This window comes from Lagenorhynchus albirostris, chromosome 4 (genome assembly GCF_949774975.1).
Source record: "Lagenorhynchus albirostris chromosome 4, mLagAlb1.1, whole genome shotgun sequence".
NCBI lineage: Eukaryota > Metazoa > Chordata > Mammalia > Artiodactyla > Delphinidae > Lagenorhynchus > Lagenorhynchus albirostris.
The window spans coordinates 95668680-95689029 of NC_083098.1; the positions used below are offsets into that span (position 1 = coordinate 95668680).

Sequence of the window (20350 nt, forward strand, 5' to 3'; positions counted from 1 at the left end):
CCACCAGGAAGCCTACACAACCCACTGAACCAACCTCACCCACTGGGGGCAGACACCAAAAACAATGGGAATTACGAACCTGCAGCCTGCGAAAAGGAGACCCCAAACACAGTATGTTAAACAAAATGAGAAGACAGAGAAATATGCAGCAGATGAAGGAGCAGGGAAAAAACCCACCAGACCAAACAAACGAAGAGGAAATAGGCAGTCTACCTGAAAAAGAATTCAGAATAATGATAGTAAAGATGATCCAGAATCTTGGAAATCGAACGGAGAAAATACAAGAAACGTTTAACACAGAACAAGAAGAACTAAAGAGCAAACAAACAATGACGAACACCACAATAAATGAAATTAAAAATTCTCTAGGAGGAATCAATAGCTGAATAACTGAGGCAGAAGAACAGATAAGTGACCTGGAAGATAAAATAGTGGAACTAACTACCGCAGAGCAGAATAAAGAAAAAAAAAAATGAAAAGAATTGAGGATAGTCTCAGAGACTTCTGGGACAATATTAAATGCACCAACATTCAAATTATAGGGGTCCCAGAAGAAGAAGAGTAAAAGAAAGGGTCTAAGAAAATATTTGAAGAGATTATAGTTGAAAACTTCCCTACCATAGTAAAGGAATTAGTCAATAAAGTCCAGGAAGCACATAGACTCCCATACAGGATAAATCCAAGGAGAAACATGCCAAGACACATATTAATCAAACTATCAAAAATTAAATACAAAGAAAAAATATTAAAAGCAGCAAGGGAAAAACAACAAATAACATACAAGGGAATCCCCATAAGGTTAACAGCTAACTTTTCAGCAGAAACCCTGCAAGCCAGAAGGGAGTGGCAGGACATATTTAAAGTGATGAAAGGGAAAAATCTACAACCAAGATTACTCTACCCAGCAAGGATCTCATTCAGATTCAACAGAGAAATTAAAACCTTTACAGGCAAGCAAAAGAGAATTTAGCACTACCAAACCAGAATTACAACAAATCCTAAAGGAACTTCTCTGGGCAGGAAACACAAGAGAAGGAAATGACCTACAAAAACAAACGCAAAACAATTGAGAAAATTGTTAATAGGAACATATATATTGATAATACCTTAAATGTAAATGGAGTAAATGCTCCAACCAAAAGACATAGGCTGGCTGAATGGATACAAAAACATGACCCGTATATATGCTGTCTACAAGAGACCCACTTCAGACCTAGGGACACATACAGACTGAAAGTGAGGGGATGGAAAAAGATATTCCACACAAAAGGAAATCAAAAGAAAGTTGGAGTAGCAATTCTCATATCAGACAAAATAGACTTTAAAATAAAGACTATGACAAGAGACCAAGAAGGACACTACATAACTATCAAGGGATCAATCCAAGAAGAAGACATAACAATTGTAAATATTTATGCACCCAACAGAGGAGCACCTCAGTACATAAGGCATATGCTAACTGCCATAAAAGGGGAAATCGACAGTAACTAAATCATAGTAGGGGACTTTCACACCTCACTTTTACCAATGGACAGATCATCCAAAATGAAAATAAATAAGGAAACACAAGCTTTACATGACACATTAAACAAGATGGACTAAACTGATATTTATAGGACACTCCATCCAAAAACAACAGAATACACATTCTTCTCAAGTGCTCATGGAACATTCCCCAGGATATATCATATCTTGGGTCACAATCAAGCCTTGGTAAATTTAAGAAAATTGAAATCATATCAAGTATCTTTTCCGACCACAAGTCTATGAGACTAGATATCACTTACAGGAAAAAAGACAGTAAAAAATACAAACACATGGAGGCTAAACAACATGCTACTAAATAACCAAGAGATCACTGAAGAAATCAAAGAGGAAATCAAAAAATACCTAGAAACAAATGACAGTGAAAACGCGACGACCCAAAACCAGTGGGATGCAGCAAAAGCAGTTCTAAGAGGGAGGTTTATAGCAATACAATCCTACCTCAAGAAAGAAGAAACATCTCAAATCAACAACCTAAACGTACACCTAAAGCAATTAGAGAAAGAAAAACAAGAAAACACCAAAGTTAGTAGAAGGAAAGAAATCATAAAGATCAGATCAGAAATAAATGAAAAAGAAATGAAGGAAACAATAGCAAAGATCAATAAAACTAAAAGGTGGTTCTCTGAGAAGATAAACAAAATGATAAGCCATTAGCCAGGCTCATCAAGAAAAAAAGGGAGAAGACTCAAATCAATAGAATTAGAAATGAAAAAGGAGAAGTAACAACTGACACTGCAGAAATACAAAGGATCATGAGAGATTACTACAAGTAACCATATGCCAATAAAATGGACAACTACAAGGAAATGGACAAATTCTTGGAAAGGTACAATTTTCCAAGACGTACCAGGAAGAATTAGAAAATATAAACAGACCAATCACAAGTACTGAAATTGAAACTGTGATTAAAAATCTTCCAAGAACAAAAGCCAAGGACCAGATGGCTTCACAGGCAAATTCTATTATACATTTAGAGAAGAGCTAACACCTATCCTTTTCAAACTCTTCCAAAATATAGCAGAGGGAAGAACACTTCCAAACTCATTCTACGAGGCCACAATCACCCTGATACCAAAACCAGTTAAAGATGTCACAATAAAAGAAAACTACAGGCCAATATCACTGATGAACATAGATGCAAAAAACCTCAACAAAAAACTAGGAAACAAAATCCAACAGCACATTAAAAGGATCATACACCATGATGAAGTGGGGTTTATCCCAGGAATGCAAGAATTCTTCAATATATGCAAATCAATCAATGTGATACATCATATTAACAAATTGAAGGGTAAAAAACATGATAATCTCAATAGATGCAGAAAAACCTTTCAACAAATTCAACACCCATTTATGATAAAAACTCTCCAGAAAGTAGGAATAGAGGGAACTATCTCAAAATAATAAAGGCCATAAATGACAAACCCACAGCCAACATCGTTCTCAATGGTGAAAAACTGAAACAATTTCCTCTAAGATCAGGAACAAGACAAAGTTGCCCACTCTCACCACCTTTATTCAACATAGTTTTGGAAGTTTTAGCCACAGCCATCAGAGAAGAAAAACAAATAAAAGGAATCCAAATCAGAAAAGAAGAAGTAAAGCTGTCACTGTTTGCAGATGACATGATACTATACATAGAGAATCCTAAAGATGCTACCAGAAAACTATCAGAGCTACTCAATGAACATGGTATAGTAGCAGGATACAAAATTAATGCACAGAAATCTCTTGTATTCCTATACACTAATGATGAAAATCTGAAAGAGAAATTAAGGAAACACTCCCATTTACCACTGCAACAAAAAGAATAAAATACCTAGGAATAAACCTACCTAAGGAGACAAAAGACCTGTATGCAGAAAACTATAAGACACTGATGCAAGAAATTAAAAATGATACAAACAGATGAGAGATATACCATGTCCTTGGATTGGAAGAATCAACATTGTGAAAATGACTATACTACCCAAAGCAATCTACAGATTCAATGAAATCCCTATCAAACCACCAATGGCATTTTTCACAGAACTAGAACAAAAAAATTCACAATTTGTATGGAAACACAAAGACCCCGAATAGCCAAAGCAATCTTGAGAGTGAAAAACAGAGCTGGAGTAATCAGGCTCCCTGACATTGGACTATACTACAAAGCTATAGTAATCAAGAGAGCATGGTACTGGCACAAAAACAGAAATATAGATCAATGGAACAGGATAGAAAGCCCAGAGATAAACCCACGCACATATGGTCACCCTATCTTTGATACAGGAGGTGAGACTATACAATGGAGAAAAGACAGCCTCTTCAATAAGTGGTGCTGGGAAAACTGGACAGGTACATGTAAAAGAATGAAATTAGAACACTCCCTAACACCGTATACAAAAATAAATGCAAAATGGATTAAAGACCTAAATGCAAGGCCAGACACTATATAACTCTTAGAGGAAAACATAGGCTTAACACTGTATGACATAAATCACAGCAAGATCCTTTTTGACCCACCTCCTAGAGAAATGGAAATAAAAACAAAAATAAACAAATGGGACCTAATGAAACTTAAAAGCTGTTGCACAGCAAAGGAAACCATAAACAAGATGAAAACACAACCCTCAGAGTGGAAGAAAATATTTGCAAACGAAGCAACTGACAAAGGATTAATTTCCACAATATACAAGCAGCTCATGCAGCTTAATATCAAAAAAACAAACAACCCAGTCCAAAAATGAGGAGAGGACCTAAATGGACATTTCTCCAAAGAAGATATACAGATTGCCAACAAACACATGAAAGGATGCTCAACATCACTAATCATTAGAGAAATGCAAGTCAAAAGCACAATGAGGTATCAACTCATAATGGTCAGAATGGCCATCATCAAAAAATCTAGAAACAATAAATGCTAGAGAGGGTGTGGAGAAAAGGGAACCCTCTTGCACTGTTGGTGGGAATGTAAATTGATACAGCCACTATGGAGAACAGTATGGAGCTTCCTTAAAAAACTAAAAACGGAACTACCATATGACCCAGCAATCCCACTACTGGGCATATATCCTGAGAAAACCATAGTTCAGAAAGAGTCATGTACCACAATGTTCACTGCAGCTCTATTTGCAATAGCCAGGACATGAAAGCAGCCTTTGTGTCCATCAACAGATGAATGGATTGAGAGGATGTGGCACATGTATACAATGGAATATTGCTCAGCCATAAAAAGAAATGAAATTGAGTTATTTGCAGTGAGGTGGATGGACCTAGAGTCTGTCATACAGAGTGAAATTAAGTCAGAAAGAGAAAAACAAATACCGTATGCTAACACATATATATGGAATGTAAAAAAAAGAAAAAAAAAGGTTCTGATGACCTAGGGGCAGGACAGGAATAAAGAGGTAGACATAGAGAGTGGACCTGAGGCCATGGGGAGAGGGAAGGGTAAGCTGGGACAAAGAGAAAGAGTAGCACTGACACATATACACTACCAAATGTAAAATAGATAGCTAGTGGGAAGCAGCCACATAGCACAGGGAGACTAGCTCAGTGCTTTGTGACCACCCAGAGGGGTGGGATAGGGAGGCTGGGAGGGAGATGCAAGAGGGAAGAGATATGGGGATATATGTATATGTATAGCTGATTCACTTTGTTATAAAGCAGAAACTAACACACCATTCTAAAGCAACTATACTCCAATAAAGATATTAAAAAAAAATTACTGCAACAAAAAAAATCTTCAGTCTTGCAGATTTAGAGACCCACATAAAAAGACTGTAAAAATGTCACTTCCCTTATTTTGATAAATAATAAACAATTCTTGAATTTCAAACAAACAGAGAAACAAAAAAGAATCCATTACAGTTGACCCTTGAATATCTTGGATGTTAGGGAGGCCAACACTCCACACAGTGGAAAATTCGAGTATAACTTAACATTTGGCCCTCCATTCCTGTGGTTCTGAATCTGCAAATTCAACCAGCCCAGGTTAGTGTAGTACTGCAATATTTAGCATTGAAAAAAATCCACATATAAGTGGATTCATGCAGCTCAAACCCACGTTGTTCAAGAGTCAACTGAATTTCATCAAACATTTACCGAGAGTGTTCTGTGGGCCAGGCACTATGCTTAGATGCTCAGGATTAAAAGCACAGTCCCTGCTCTTAAAGGGACTAATTTAGTGCAGGAATCTGCAAACTTTCTATAAAAAGGCAGACAGTAAAAAATTTAAGCTTTCCAGGTCATAACATCTCTAAAGCAACTATTTAACTCTGACATAGTAGTGCAAAAGCAGACATAGCCAATATGTAAATAAAGGAGCATGACTATTTTCCAATAAAACATATTTTATTAATTCCTATAAGTTTCATGGGTCACAAAATATTATTCTTCTTTTGATTTTTCAACCAGTTGAAAATGTTAAAAAAAATAATAAAATTCCTAGCTTGCTACCCATACAAAAACAGGTGACAGGGCAGATCTGGCCCATGTGCTGTAGCGTGCCAACTCTGGATCTAGCAGGTAAGCCTGGAGAGGAAAGAGAGGAGTACCATACTCCTTGTGTGTATATACACAATACCTGTATTTACCATTCATATATAGTCTCAGCAACTAGCAGTAGGCTAGTAGTCTGTTTAAGAACAGACCTGTTATTTATCTCTGTATCTCTTCAGTCTTAATAGGAAACCAACTTTTGTGCTTTGTTTTTTATACTTATGCTAAAACTGATACTTTCTCTAAAACTTTCAGAAATTTTCAAATTTTGCCAAAAAATACTTAGACCTAAGCAGCATTTAGTTTTATTTTCTTGAGTTTATATCTTTACAACAAAAGACCAATTATTTCATACGTGTATCACGTGATGATTATGATTTATGACACATCAATAATAAATACTGTCTGATTGCTAGCCCTAAAGTACCACCTAGAGATAGAAACATATTTCCTCAAATATCTCCATGTTTTTTGTTTATATTGCTTCCTTTCACCCTCTAATTTTGAGGGTTTTTAAAATGAATATAAAAGCAGAAAAAGAAAAACCTGCCTAACATCTACCACTGTGGAGCATGGTAACTCAAAGCAAGCAGAACACTTCTCAGGAGCAGCAGAACTATGATAACTGTTGAAGCTGGGTGACGGGTTCATTGGAGTTCTTTAGGGTGTATCTGAAAATTTTCATAATAATTTCTGAGACTATGATAGAGAAAGAAGGTTGACTTATGAGGTCCATTAAATGCCTCAGCAGTGTTAGTTACAGAGTCCCCAGCACTGTGAGGAAGGCTCATGAATAGTGCCACCTCACAGGCAGGTAGACCACACAGGGCCAAGGCAAAGGCCAGCTAAAAGAATTAGGGGCATGTGACAGAACTTGTTAACTTTCTACTTTAACAGCTTTTTACAGTTTTTCTGTTAAAGTTATTTTATTTTACGCTTTTAAAGTGACTTTTAGTTGTTTTCAGTGCATTTTAGATACAAGGTTCGTTTAGGTTCTGTAACAGAATACAATTAGTATGTATAACCTGCTGTGAAAACAAATGTTTCAAATATAGTATCAGTAACACTGGTGTCAAAAGCTAAAATTTTAAGGGAAAAGTGAGTCAGTTCATTCCTATTTCATTCCTTTAATATCACACAACATTAGGAACAAATTGTTTCATAATATTTACTTTTATGATATTTTAAATTTTAGGCCAGTATAGTACATGATTTTTTTTTCTTCTACTCAACATTTTCAAGATTACTATAGTTAAGTAAGTGCAATCCTTGGTTACTGAAAATAAAAAGTATGCAAATAGTATTCACCTCACTTTAATGGTCTTTACCCAGTCTTTCATATAATAAATACAGTCCTAATATTAATAAGGATCTTTCACTCTGCATTATATAACTTGGTATGGAAAAATAAAATTAAAATGAACAGTAGCCAACCTGTGCTTTCCTCATGTATACCAAAGGTTCTTTAAGATGTTCAGGAGGTGCAGCAGGATGACTGGGTAAAGGAAACCTGGGGACAAAAAGAGGAAGCTGAGTATTATACATTACTCTATTTTTTAAAAAAATAAACAAAGAATGCATGTTTTTATTTATTCACTCAACAACCACAGACCTGAGAGCCTACTGCCATGTACTGGTTATATACAGGTAAACAGGCCCCTGCCCTCAAAAGGTTTACAAACCAAAAGCAAGCAAGAAAAACTACAAAAGCACCACAAAAGCATATATAGGGGGCAAAGAAGTCTGAGTTATGTATTTGATACAATTTTCCCTTATGCTAAGAATTGAAAAGTATATACATTACTTTTAATAATTAATCAGTTCGCCTGGTTAGAAATTACTTACCTCTGTAGTCCATGATAGAAATGAAATAGATATTTGTTAGCAGTTCTATGTGCTTACACAAGGTACAACAACCTAATAAAACTTTAATTCTTATCCTACTAGCATAGTAGTTGTAAATTAACGATTTACTGACTTGTTAAAAGTTAAAGTGAATTCATAAATTTAGGTAAATTTAAAAATTATTTAGCTCTGTAAGTGCTCACATGAAAATTTTCACAACTGTTAATTTTAGTATGTAAGTACTATAACATTTAGAGAAATTTTTTTTAATTCTGAAGTCTAAAAAAGTCCATTAACTTACTAATATATCAACTTTTCTCATTTCTCCCAATTTCCTTTTCCATAGGATTGAAATGATAGTAAAAATACTATCTTTTGTAATAGCCATGTTTTAGTATTAATATATTACATACTACATTAATTCACAAATTTAATAAAATTTTAATGTCTTGAAAATTATGTTTTCTATGTAACATTACATTTTATATTCAAAATGTATTGTTTTTTATTAAGAAAACAGATTTATTTATTCAACAAATATTTGAGCCATTCTAAGTACTAAGTATATGGTAGGATTAAGACAGTTATCTCCTGTTCTTATGTACCTAATATCCTAGTGAAGAAAGAGTCAATATTTATAAAAACAAACAAATAAATCAATAGAATAATATAAAATAGTAATAAGTGCCATGAGAAAATGAGAGCAGGATAGAGTCAAAAGTGATTTGGAAGGGCAGGGAAGGTGTCTAGAAAAGCTAATATTTGAACCAAGACATGAGTGAAAAGGAGCCAACCATTCAAAGATCTGGGGGAAGAACATTCTAAGTAAAAGGACAGCAAGCACAAGACTCTGAGGTGGGAAAATATGGAATATTTAAAAATCAGAAAAAGCCAGGATGGTTGAAATGTAATGACTGAGGCACAGAGTGATATAAAATCATAGAGAAGGCAATAGGAGAACACAACAATTTAACATTTACTTAGAGTTTTCAATCTCTTTCACAACATATAGCTCCCATTGAAATTAATCATATAACTTGTACCTACAGCAAAGCAACCACGTTCTAACAATCAAGAACCATACACTGAATTCTCAAGAAATTCCTCATCCAAAGGGGGACATCCAAAGGGGGACACGAGACAGTTTCACTAACTGATTATTTCTGGCTAATTGTTTTTTTCTACTAAAATCTGCATTCCATGTACCTAAACAAATCACCTTTTCCCACTCACAAGTGAAAAAAAAATTGATAATCTCTAGATATCTCAGTATTTCTTCTTATATGCAAGATAGTTTAAAAGCTATATATTTTATACCACTCACTACATCATTTGTAAAGAGACGTGATGTATAATTAAATATAACTCTTAAAAATTCTTCCATTTTAATGGTAATTATTTCTAAAATTAATAAAACTTAGAAATTTAGGATTGAAACTTGAGAGCACTTACTGATGAACTTAAGGGTTATTTAATGCTCAAAGAAATTTATCCATAAAAAAAGGTAAGAAGTGACAACCCCAAATCATTCATATTAAACCAAAATAAAGTTAGATATTTATTCAACTGTAAATATTTAATGAGAACCTACTAAGTTCAAGGTAATAGAGATACAGCAGGGAACAAAACATGTTAAAATCTCTGTCCTTGGGACTTCCCTGGAGGTACAGTGAGGGCGCACGGGTTCGATCCCTCGTCGGGGAAGATCTCATATGCCACATCACGCAGCCAAAACAATAAATAAAATGAAATAGAATAGAACACAAAAGAATAAAACAAAACAAAATAAAATCTCTGTCCTCACGTATTTTACATTTAGTAATACAAAGAGATGAGGGTCAGTAGACAGGAACAATGCAGAAACCTCCAGATCACTCTTGACTCCTCCCTCTTCCTGTCTCCCTAAATCCCCTTAAATGCCATTCATCTTCTCTACCCCACTGACAGTTTTAGGCAAACAACATTTCTCGCCTGCATTCATCTGACAGATTCATAAGCAGCCTCCCCTGCTTCCACACTATTTTCAACCTATTTGCCAATTTGCCTGGCGGTTAGTCAGGAGCAGTGTCTTCCTTATTCACCAGTGATTGTATTTCCAGTGCCTAGCATAAGGCCTGGCACATACTAGATATCCAGTACATTGTTGAATAAATAAAATGCAAATGTGGTTATGTCACTACTTTGCTTAAAAATCCTAAAATGGCACCCAAATGCTTTTAGGATCCAGTCTACAAATCCTTGAGTAAGAAGCACATCCTTGCCTACAGATCTAGCATAATTCTTTCCTATGCCCCTTTCCTCTCTACCACCCAACTCTTGTTGCCGTACAACTTTTGTTCCTCCAATATACTGCATTCTTTTCCACCTATAAACACCTTTGAACCTGTTGTTCCCTCGTGCCTAAAGCATTTTTCTTCTCTACCCCTTCCCCTGACTAAATCCAGCTCAGCTTTTTGATCTCAGTCTGAGTATTATTTCCTGTGATAAGTCATCATGACATCCCCAATGTGAGTTAAGTGCCTGCCCTATGTACTCCTTGTACTTATCCTATTATAGCGCTTACTATATTGTACTATAATTGACTCTTTAAATTCTCTGTGCCCCACTGGGATGTAAACTCCATAAAAAGCAAAGACTATCTGCCTAGCTTGTTCACTATCCCAGCACCTAGCCCTGCACATAACAAGCACATAGTAATATTTAAAACTAAGAAGGCAGGGTGGAGTCAAGATGGCAGTGTGGGAAGACGCCAAGTTAACGTCTCCCCATAATTAGGTTCCCTGCCGGCTGCTGGTGGAGGACCCTAACGCCCAAAGAGATGGGAGGAACCCCCAAGTGAACTGGTAGGATATGGGGGGACTGAGGGGGGAGGAAAAGTGGAGGCCAGACAGGATCAGCGCCCCTGAGGCTGGGGAGATCAGGAAAGGCACGTGGGAGGGGCCCTCAGGGAGGAGTGGAGGAAGAGCTGAGGGCATTTGCCCCACTGACTTGGGCACGGGGAGACTGCTGAGCTCCCAAGCTGGTCCCCTGCCCTCCAAGGGCCCCCACTCCCCATGGCTGCATTGGTCCTGGGGGCATAGGAAGGAGGCCGAGGGGATAAAAGGAGAGGCAGGCAGGAGGGCCCCTCTGAAACCAGAGGAACAGGAGAGGAGAGGAGGGCGTTTGCCCCACCCACTCAAGCCTAGAAATCCTGCTGGGTTCCCAGGTGAGTTCCCCCACCCTCCCAGGGGTGGGGAGCATACCTGGGCCCCATCTGTTCCGTTGAGCCTATGCCCCACCTCCCACAGCCCACAGGGCCTTTTCCAGCCCTGTGGGTCCTAAGCATAGGCCCTGCCCACTGCCCAAAACTTGCCCTTGCTTAGGTCCCGCCCTCCAGAGCCAAGGCCTTCCCCACCTGCCTCTTTTTTTATCTCTTCCCTCCTCCTCTTTTTTACTATTGTGGTACTGTTGTACCTTCTGGTTGTTGATTCATCTATATTTTTATATACTTTCTAATACATCTGTTAGTTTCCTAGTCTAATTTTTTTTTAACTTGGTTATTGTTCGCTCTCTTTTTTTTTTTTGCCACACCACGTGGATTGCGGGATCTTGGTTCATGAGCCAGGGGTCGGGCCCAAGCTCCTGTGGTGGGTGCTCCTAGTCCAAACCACTGGACTAACAGAAAACCTCAGACCCCAGGGAATATTCATCACAGTGAGGTCTCACTGAGGTCCTCATCTCAGCACCAAACCCAGCTCTACCCAAAAGCGTACAAACTCCAGTGTTGGAAGCCTCAGGCCAAACAACCAGTAAGACAGAAACACAATGCCACTCAAAAAAAAAAAAAAAAAAAGAGATGGCCTAAAAATATGTGACAGATGAAGGAGCAAGGTAAAAACCTACAAGACCAAATAAATGAAGAGGAAATAGGCAATCTACCTGAAAAACAATTCAGAGAAAAAACAGTAAAGATGAATCACACACAAGGTTGTCCACTCTCAACACTATTGTTCAACATAGTTTTGGAAGTTTTAGCCACAGCCATCAGAGAAGAAAAACAAATAAAAGGAAACCAAATTGGAAAAGAAGAAGCAAAGCCGTCACTGTTTGCAAATGACATGGTACTATACATAGGGAATACTAAAGATGCTACCAGAAAACTACTAGAGTTAATCAATGAATTTGGTAAAGTAGCAGGATACAAAATTAATGCACAGAAATCTCTGGCATTCCTATACACTAAAGATGAAATATCTGAAAGAGAAATTAAGGAAGCACTCCCATTTACCACTGCAACAAAAAGAATAAAACCTAGGAATAAACCTATCTAAGGAGACAAAAGATCTGTATGCAGAAAACTATAAGACACTGAAGAAAGGAATTAAAGATGATACAAACAGAAGGAGAGATATACCATGTTCTTGGATTGGAAGAATCAACATTGTGAAAATGACTACACTACACAAAGCAATCTACAGATTCAATGCAATCCCTATCAAACCACCAATGGCATTTTTCACAGAACTAGAACAAAAACTTTCATAATTTGTATGGAAACACAAAAGACCCTGAACAGCAAAGGCAATCTTGAGAAAGAAAAACGGAGCTGGAGGAAACAGGCTCCCGGACATCAGACTATACTACAAAGCTATAGTAATCAAGACAGTATGGTACTGGCACAAAAACAGAAATATAGATCAATGGAACAGGATAGAAAGCCCAGAGATAAACCAATGCACATATAGTCACCTTATTTTTGATAAAGGAGGCAAGAATATACAATGGAGAAAAGACAGCCTCTTCAGTAAATGGTTCTGGGAAAACTGGACAGCTACTTGTAAAAGAATGAAATTAGAACACTCCCTAACACCATACACAAAACTAAACTCAAAACGGATTAAAGACCTAAATATAAGACCAGACACGATCAAACTGTTAGAGAAAAAAATAGGCAGAACACTCTATGACATAAATCACAGCAAGATCCTTTTTGACCCACCTCCTAGAGAAATGGAACTAAAAACAGAAACAAATGAGACCTGGGCTTCCCTGGTGGCGCAGTGGTTGAGAGTCTGCCTGCTGATGCAGGGGACACGGGTTCATGCCCCAGTCCGGGAAGATCCCACATGCCGCAGAGCAGCTGGGCCCGTGAGCCATGGCCGCTGAGCCTGTGCGTCCGGAGCCTGTGCTCCACAACAGGAGAGGCCACAACAGTGAGAGGCCCGTGTACCACAAAAAAAACCAAATGAGACCTAATGAAACTTAAAAGCTTTTGCACAGCAAAGGAAACCATAAACAAGATGAAAAGACAGCCCTCAGAATGGAAGAAAATATTTGCAAATGAAGCAACTGACAAAGAGTTAATCTCCAAATTTACATGCAGCTCAATATCAAAAAAGCAAACCACCCAATCCAAATATGGGCAAGAGATCTAAATAGACATTTCTCCAAAGAAGATATACAGATTGCCAACAAACACATGAAAGACTGCTCAACATCACTAATCATTAAAGAAATGCAAATCAAAACTACAATGAGGTATCACCTCACACCAGTCAGAATGGCCATCATCAAAAAATCTAGAAAGAATAATTGCTGGAAAGGGTGTGGAGAAAAGGGAACCCTCTTGCACTGTTGGTGGGAATGTAAATTGATACAGCCACTATGGAGAACAGTATGGAGGTTCCTTAAAAATCTAAAAGTAGAACTACCATAAGACCCAGCAATCCCACTACTGGGCATATACCCTGAGAAAACTATAGTTCGGAAATAGTCATGTACCACCATGTTCACTGAAGCTCTATTTGCAATATCCAGGACATGGAAGCGGCCTGGGTGTCCACTGACAGATGAATGGATGGAGAGGATGTGGCATATGTATACAATGGACCATTACTCAGCCATAAAAAGAAACGAAATTGAGTTATTTGTAGTGAGGTGGATGGACCTAGAGACCGTCATACAGAGTTGAGTGGGTCGGAAAGAGAAAAAAAAAAAACCATATGCTTACACATATATATGTAATATAAAAACAAAACAAAACAAAAAAAATGGTTCTGAAGAACCTAGGGGTAGGACAGGAATAAAGATGCAGACATAGAAAATAGACTTGAGGAGACACAGAGGGGGAAGGGTAAGCTGGGACGAAGTGAGGGAGTTGCATGGACTTATATATACTACCAAATGTAAAATAGATAGCTAGTGGGAAGCAGCTGCATAGCTCAGGGAGATCAGCTCAGTGCTCTGTGACCACCTAGAGAAGTGGGATAGGGAGGGTGGGAGGGAGATGCAAGAGAGAGGAGATATGGGGATATATGTATATGTATAGCCGATTCACTTTGCTATAAAGCAGAAACTAACACACCACTGTAAAGCAATTAAATTCCAATAAAGATGTTAAAAAAAATTTTTAATAAAATTTTAAAAAAATGAATCACAATCTCAGAAATAGAATGGAGGCACGGATTGACAAAATACAAAAAATGTTTAACAAAGATCTAGAAAAACAAAAGAACAAATAGAGATGAACAACAAATAACTAAAATGAAAAATTCACTAGAATGAACCAATAACAAAATAACTGAGGCAGAAGAACGAATAAGTGAGCTGGAAGACAAAATGGTGAAAATAACTGCTGAGGAGCAGAATAAAGAAAAAAGAATGAAAAGAATTGAAGATAATCTCAGAGACCTCTGGGACAACACTAAACGCACCAACATTTGAATGTAGGGGTCCCAGAAGAAGAAGACAAAAAGAAAGGGACTGAGAAAATATTTGAAGAGATTATAGTCAAAAACTTCCCTAACGTGGGAAACAAAATAGTCACCCAAGTCCAGGAAGCACAGAGAGTCCCATTCAGGATAAACCCTAGGAAAAACACACCAGGACACATATTAATGAAACTAACAAAAATTAAATTCAAAGAAAAAATATTAAAAGCAGCAAGGGCAAAACAAAATATAACATACAAAGGAATCGCCATAAGGTTATCAGCTGATTTTTCAGCAGAAACTCTGCAAGACAGAAGGGAGTGGCAGGATACACTTAAAGTGATGAAAGAGAAAAACCTACAACCAAGATTACTCTAGCCAGCAAAGATCACATTCAGATTGGATGGGGAAGTCAAAAGCTTTTCAGACAAGCAAAAGCTAAGAGAATTCAGCACCATCAAACCAACTTTACAACAAATGCTAAAGAAACTTCTCTAGGCGGGAAACACAAGAGAAGTAAAGAGCCACAAAAACAAATCCCCCCCAAAATAACAAACAAACCCAAAACAATTAAGAAAATGGTAATAGGAACATACATATCGATAATAACCTTGAATGTAAATGGATTAAATGCTACAACCAAAAGACACAGACTGACTGAATGGATACAAAAACAAGACCCATATATATGCTGCCTACAAGAGACCCACTTCAGATCTAGGGACACATACATAGTAAAAGTGAAGGGATGGAAAAAGATATTCCATGAAAATGGAAATCAAAAGAAAGCTGGAGTAGCAATACTCATATCAGATAAAGTAGACTTTAAAGTAAAGATTGTTACAAGAAATAAGGAGGGACACTACATAATGATCCAAGGATCAATCCAAGAAGAAGATATAACAATTATAAATGTTTATGCACCCAATAAACATTGAGGAGCACCTCAATACATAAGGCAAATGCTAACAACCATGAAAGGAGAAATCGACAGTAACACAATAATAGCAGGGGACTTTAACATCCCACTTACACCAATGGACAGAGCACCCAAACAGAAAATAAATAAGGAAACACAAGCTTTAAATGACACAATAGACCACATAGATTTAATTGATATTTATAGACCATTCCACCCAAAAGTGGCAGAATACATTTTGTTCTCAAGTGCACATGGAACATTCTCCAGGATAGATCACATCTTGGGTCACAAATCAAGCCTTGGAAAATGTAAGGAAATTGAAATTGTATCCAGCATCTTTTCTGACCACAATGCTATGGGATTGGAAATCAATTACAGGAAAAAAAAACTGTAAAAAGCACAAACACATGGAGGCTAAACAGTGCACTACTAAATAACCAAGAGATCACTGAAGAAATCAAAGAAGAAAATTTAAAATATATACAAACAAATGACAATAAAAATACGATGACCCAAAACCTATGGGACACAGCAAAAGCAGTTCTATGAGGGAAGTTTATAGCAATTCAATCTCACCTCAAGAAATAAGAAAAATCTCAAGTAAACAATCTAACCCTACACTTACAACAACTAGAGAAAGAAGAACAAAGAAAACCCAAAGTCAGTAGAAGGAAAGAAATCATAAAGATCAGAGAAGAAATAAATGAAATAGAAACGAAGAAAACAATAGGAAAGATCAATAACACTAAAAGCTTGTTCTTTGAGAAGATAAAAATTGATAAACCCTTACCCAGACTCATCAAGAATAAAAGGGAGAGGATGCAAATCAATAAAATTAGAAAGGAAAAAGGAGAAATCACAACTGACACGGCAGAAACACAAAGGATTGTAAGAGGCTACTACAAACAACTATATGCCAAAAACATGCACAACCACAAGGAAATGGACAAATTCTTGGAAAGGTACAATTTTCCATAACTGAACCAGGAAGAATTAGAAAATATATACATACCTATCACAAGTAATGAAATTGAAACTGTAATTAAAAATCTTCCAACAAACAAAAGTCCAGGACCAGAAGGCTTCACAGGTGAATTCTATCAAACATTTAGAGAAGAGCTAACACTGATCCTTCTCAAATTCTTCCAAAAAATTACAGAGGAAGGAACACTCCCAAGCTCATTTTACGAGGCCACCATCACCCTGATATCAAAACCAGGGAAATATATCACAAAACAAGAAAATTATAGGCCAATATCACTGATGAACATGGACGCAAAAATCCGCAACAAAATACTAGCAAACAGAATCCAACAATACTTTAAACAGTTCATACACCATGATCAAGTGGGATTTATCCCAGGGATGCAAGGATTCTTCAGTATACGCAAATCAATCAATGTGATACACCACATTAACAAATTTAGGAATAAAAACCATATGATCATCTCAATAGATGAAGAAAAAGCTTCTGACAAAATTCAACACCCATTTGATAAAAACTCTCCAGAAAATGAACACAGAGGGAATCTACCTCAACACAGTAAAGGCCATATATGACAAACCCACAGCCAACATCGTTCTCAATGGTGAAAAACTGAAGCCATTTCTACTAAGATCAGGAACAAGACAAGGATGTCCACTCTCGCCACTCTTATTCAACATAGTTTTGGATTTCCTGGCCATGGCAACCAGAGAAAAAAAAGAAATAAAAGGAATACAAATTGGAAAAGAAGTAAAACTGTCACTCTTTGCAGGTGACATGATACAATACAGAGAAAATCCTAAGGATGCCACCAGAAAACTACTAGAACTAACCAATGAATTCGGTAAGGTTGCAGGATACAAAATTAATGCACAGAAATCACTTGCATTACTATACACCAACGATGAAAAATCAGAACAAGAAATTAAGGAAACAATCCCATTTACCATCACAGCACAAAGAATAAAATACCTAGGAATAAACCTACCTAAGGAGGCAAAAGACCTGTACTCAGAAAACTATAAAATACTGATGAAAGAAATCAAAGATGACATAAACAGATGGAGAAATATACTATGCTCTTGGATCGGAAGAATCAATATTCTGAAAATGACTATACTACCCAAAGCAATCTACAGATTCAATGCAATCCCTATCAAACTACCAATGGCATTCTTCACAGAATTAGAACAAAAAATTTTACAATTCATATGGAAACACAAAAGACCCCAAAGAGCCAAAGCAATCTTGAGAAAGAAAAACAGAGTTGGAGGAATCAGGCTCCCTGATTTTAAACAATACCACAAAGCTACAGTAGTCAAGACAGTATGGTACTGAAACAAAAACAGAAATATAGATCAATGGTACAGGATAGAATGCCCAGAGATAAACCCACACACATATGGTCACCTAATTTACGAGAAAGAGGCAAGAACATACAATGGAGAAAAGACAGCCACTTCAATAAGTGGTGCTGGGAAAACTGGACAGCTACACGTAAAGAATGATATTAGAACACTACCTAACACCATACACAAAAATAAACTCATAATGGATTAAAGACCTAAATTTAAGACCAGACACTATAAAATTCTTAGAGGAAAACATAGGAAAAACACACTTTTACATAAACCACAACAAGATCTTTTCTGACCCACCTCCTAGAGTAACAGAAATAAAAACAGAAATAAACAAATGGGACTTAATTGAACTTAAAATCTTTTGCACGACAAAGGAAACCATAAGTAAGACAAAAAGACAACCCTCAGAATGGGAGAAAATAGTTGCAAATTAAACAACAGACCAAGGATTAATCTACAAAATATACAAACAGCTCATGGAGCTCAATGTCAAAAAAACAAAGATTCCAATTAAAAAATGGGCGGAAGACCTAACTAGACTCACCAAGGAAGACATACAGATGGCCAAGAGGCACATGAAAAGATGCTCAACATCATTAATTATTAGAGAAATGCAAATCAAAAGCACAATGAGGTATCACCTCATAATGGTCAGAATGGCCATCATCAAAAAATCTAGAAACAATAAATGCTGGAAGGGTTGTGGTGAAAAGGGAACCTTCTTGCACTGTTGGTGGGAATGTAAATTGTTACAACCACTATGGAAAACAGTATGGAGGTTCCTTAAAAAACCTAAAACAGAACTACCATACGACCCAGCAATCCCACTACTGGGCATATACCCTGAGAAAACCATAGTTCGGAAAGAGTCATGTACCACAGTGTTCACTGCAGCTCTATTTGCAATAGCCAGGACATGGAAGCAGCCTTTGTGTCCATCGACAGATGAATGGATGGAGAGGATGTCGCACATGTATACAATGGAATATTACTCAGCCATAAAAAGAAATGAAATTGAGTTATTTGTAGTGAGGTGGATGGACCTAGAGACCGTCATACAGAGTGAAGTAAGTCAGAAAGAGAAAAACAAATACCATGTGCTAACACATATGTATGGAATCTAAAAAAAAAAAAATGGTACTGATGAACCCAGTTGCAGGGCAGGAATAAAGAAGTAGACATAGAAAATGGACTTGAGGACACGGGGTGGGAGGGGGAAGCTGTGGTGAAATGAGAGTAGCATCGACATATATACACTACCTAATGTAAAATAGTTAGCTAGTGGGAAGCAGCAGCGTAGCACAGCTCGGTCAGCTCGGTGCTTTGCGATGACCTAGAGGGGTGGGATAGGGAGGGTGGGAGGGAGGCTCAAGAGGGAGAGGATATGGGGACATGTGTATGCATATGGCTGATTCACTTTGGTGTACAACAGAAACTAACACAGTATTGTGAAGCAATTATACTCCAATAAAGATAAAAAACAAACAAACAAGCAACTAAGAGGGCAAAGAAGAGCTATGATTAGGACACTTTGGAGGTGTCCAGGTCTACCACCTGAGGACTCTTCCAGAGAACACCGTGAATGTCTATAAAGACTTACCCAATCTTGTGGTCTAGTGTAAGGTACTCATTATCTAAAATCTTTCCATTTTGGGCCCACTGTAGTTCAGCATTTATACCTCTCCAAGGTATGGTAGACACTTGCATATATCTACTATAGCAGTAGACTACAGTACATGTTTTTTTATAATATATACATATATAGAAGGTTTAAAAAGGTTTATATATTTCTTTAATTTATATTCCTTAAGGGAAAACAATAGGTCTTCTAATTCTTTATAAACTGCTCTACACAAAATACAGTAAAGAATAGGACACAAAGAAATCGGTACATTTTCTAAATCTTCACAGTAGTTTAGGATTAACAGTTATACTAATTGTCCTCAATTCAACAAATATTTATTTTGCGCCAGCATTGGTGGGTGGCTCAGTAACTACTTGCTGACTCAACGTCATTTATTTGATGCTATAGGAGATACTCAAAGAAATGTAAGACATAATTCTTGTTTCAGAACACTTTTAATCTAGGTAAGAAACAAGATGTAAATACAGTAAGTCCCCTACATACGAACGAGTTCCATTCCGAGAGTGCGTTCGTAAGTCTAATTTGTTCATAAGAACAACAAAGTTAGCCTAGCTACCCAACTAATACAATCAGCTATATAGTTCCAAACTGTAATAGGTTTATAATACTTTTCATACAAATAATACATAAAAAACAAACACAAAAAGTAAAGAAAACATTTTAAATCTTACAGTACAGCGCCTTGAAAAGTACAGTAGTACAGTACAACAGCTGGCATACAGGGTCTGGCATCGAGTGAACAGGCAAGAAGAGTTACTGACTGGAGGAGGGAGAGGAGGTGGGAGATGGTAGAGCTGAAGGATCGTCAGCAATAGGAGATGGAGGGCAAGCTGCAATTTCACTCACGCCTGACACTGACGGCACAGGTTCTGG

The 20350-nt window shown here is 37.1% G+C and overlaps 1 protein-coding gene across 1 annotated transcript in view; it reads right to left on the reverse strand.

Annotated features, from left to right (window-relative positions):
* TBC1D19 (TBC1 domain family member 19) overlaps positions 1–20350 on the reverse strand; it is a 153552-nt gene that overhangs the window by 96394 nt on the left and 36808 nt on the right. The window contains exon 4 of the mRNA XM_060147328.1: positions 7465–7540. Coding sequence (XP_060003311.1) covers positions 7465–7540 — 76 coding nt within the window. The remainder of the gene's footprint in view (positions 1–7464; positions 7541–20350) is intronic.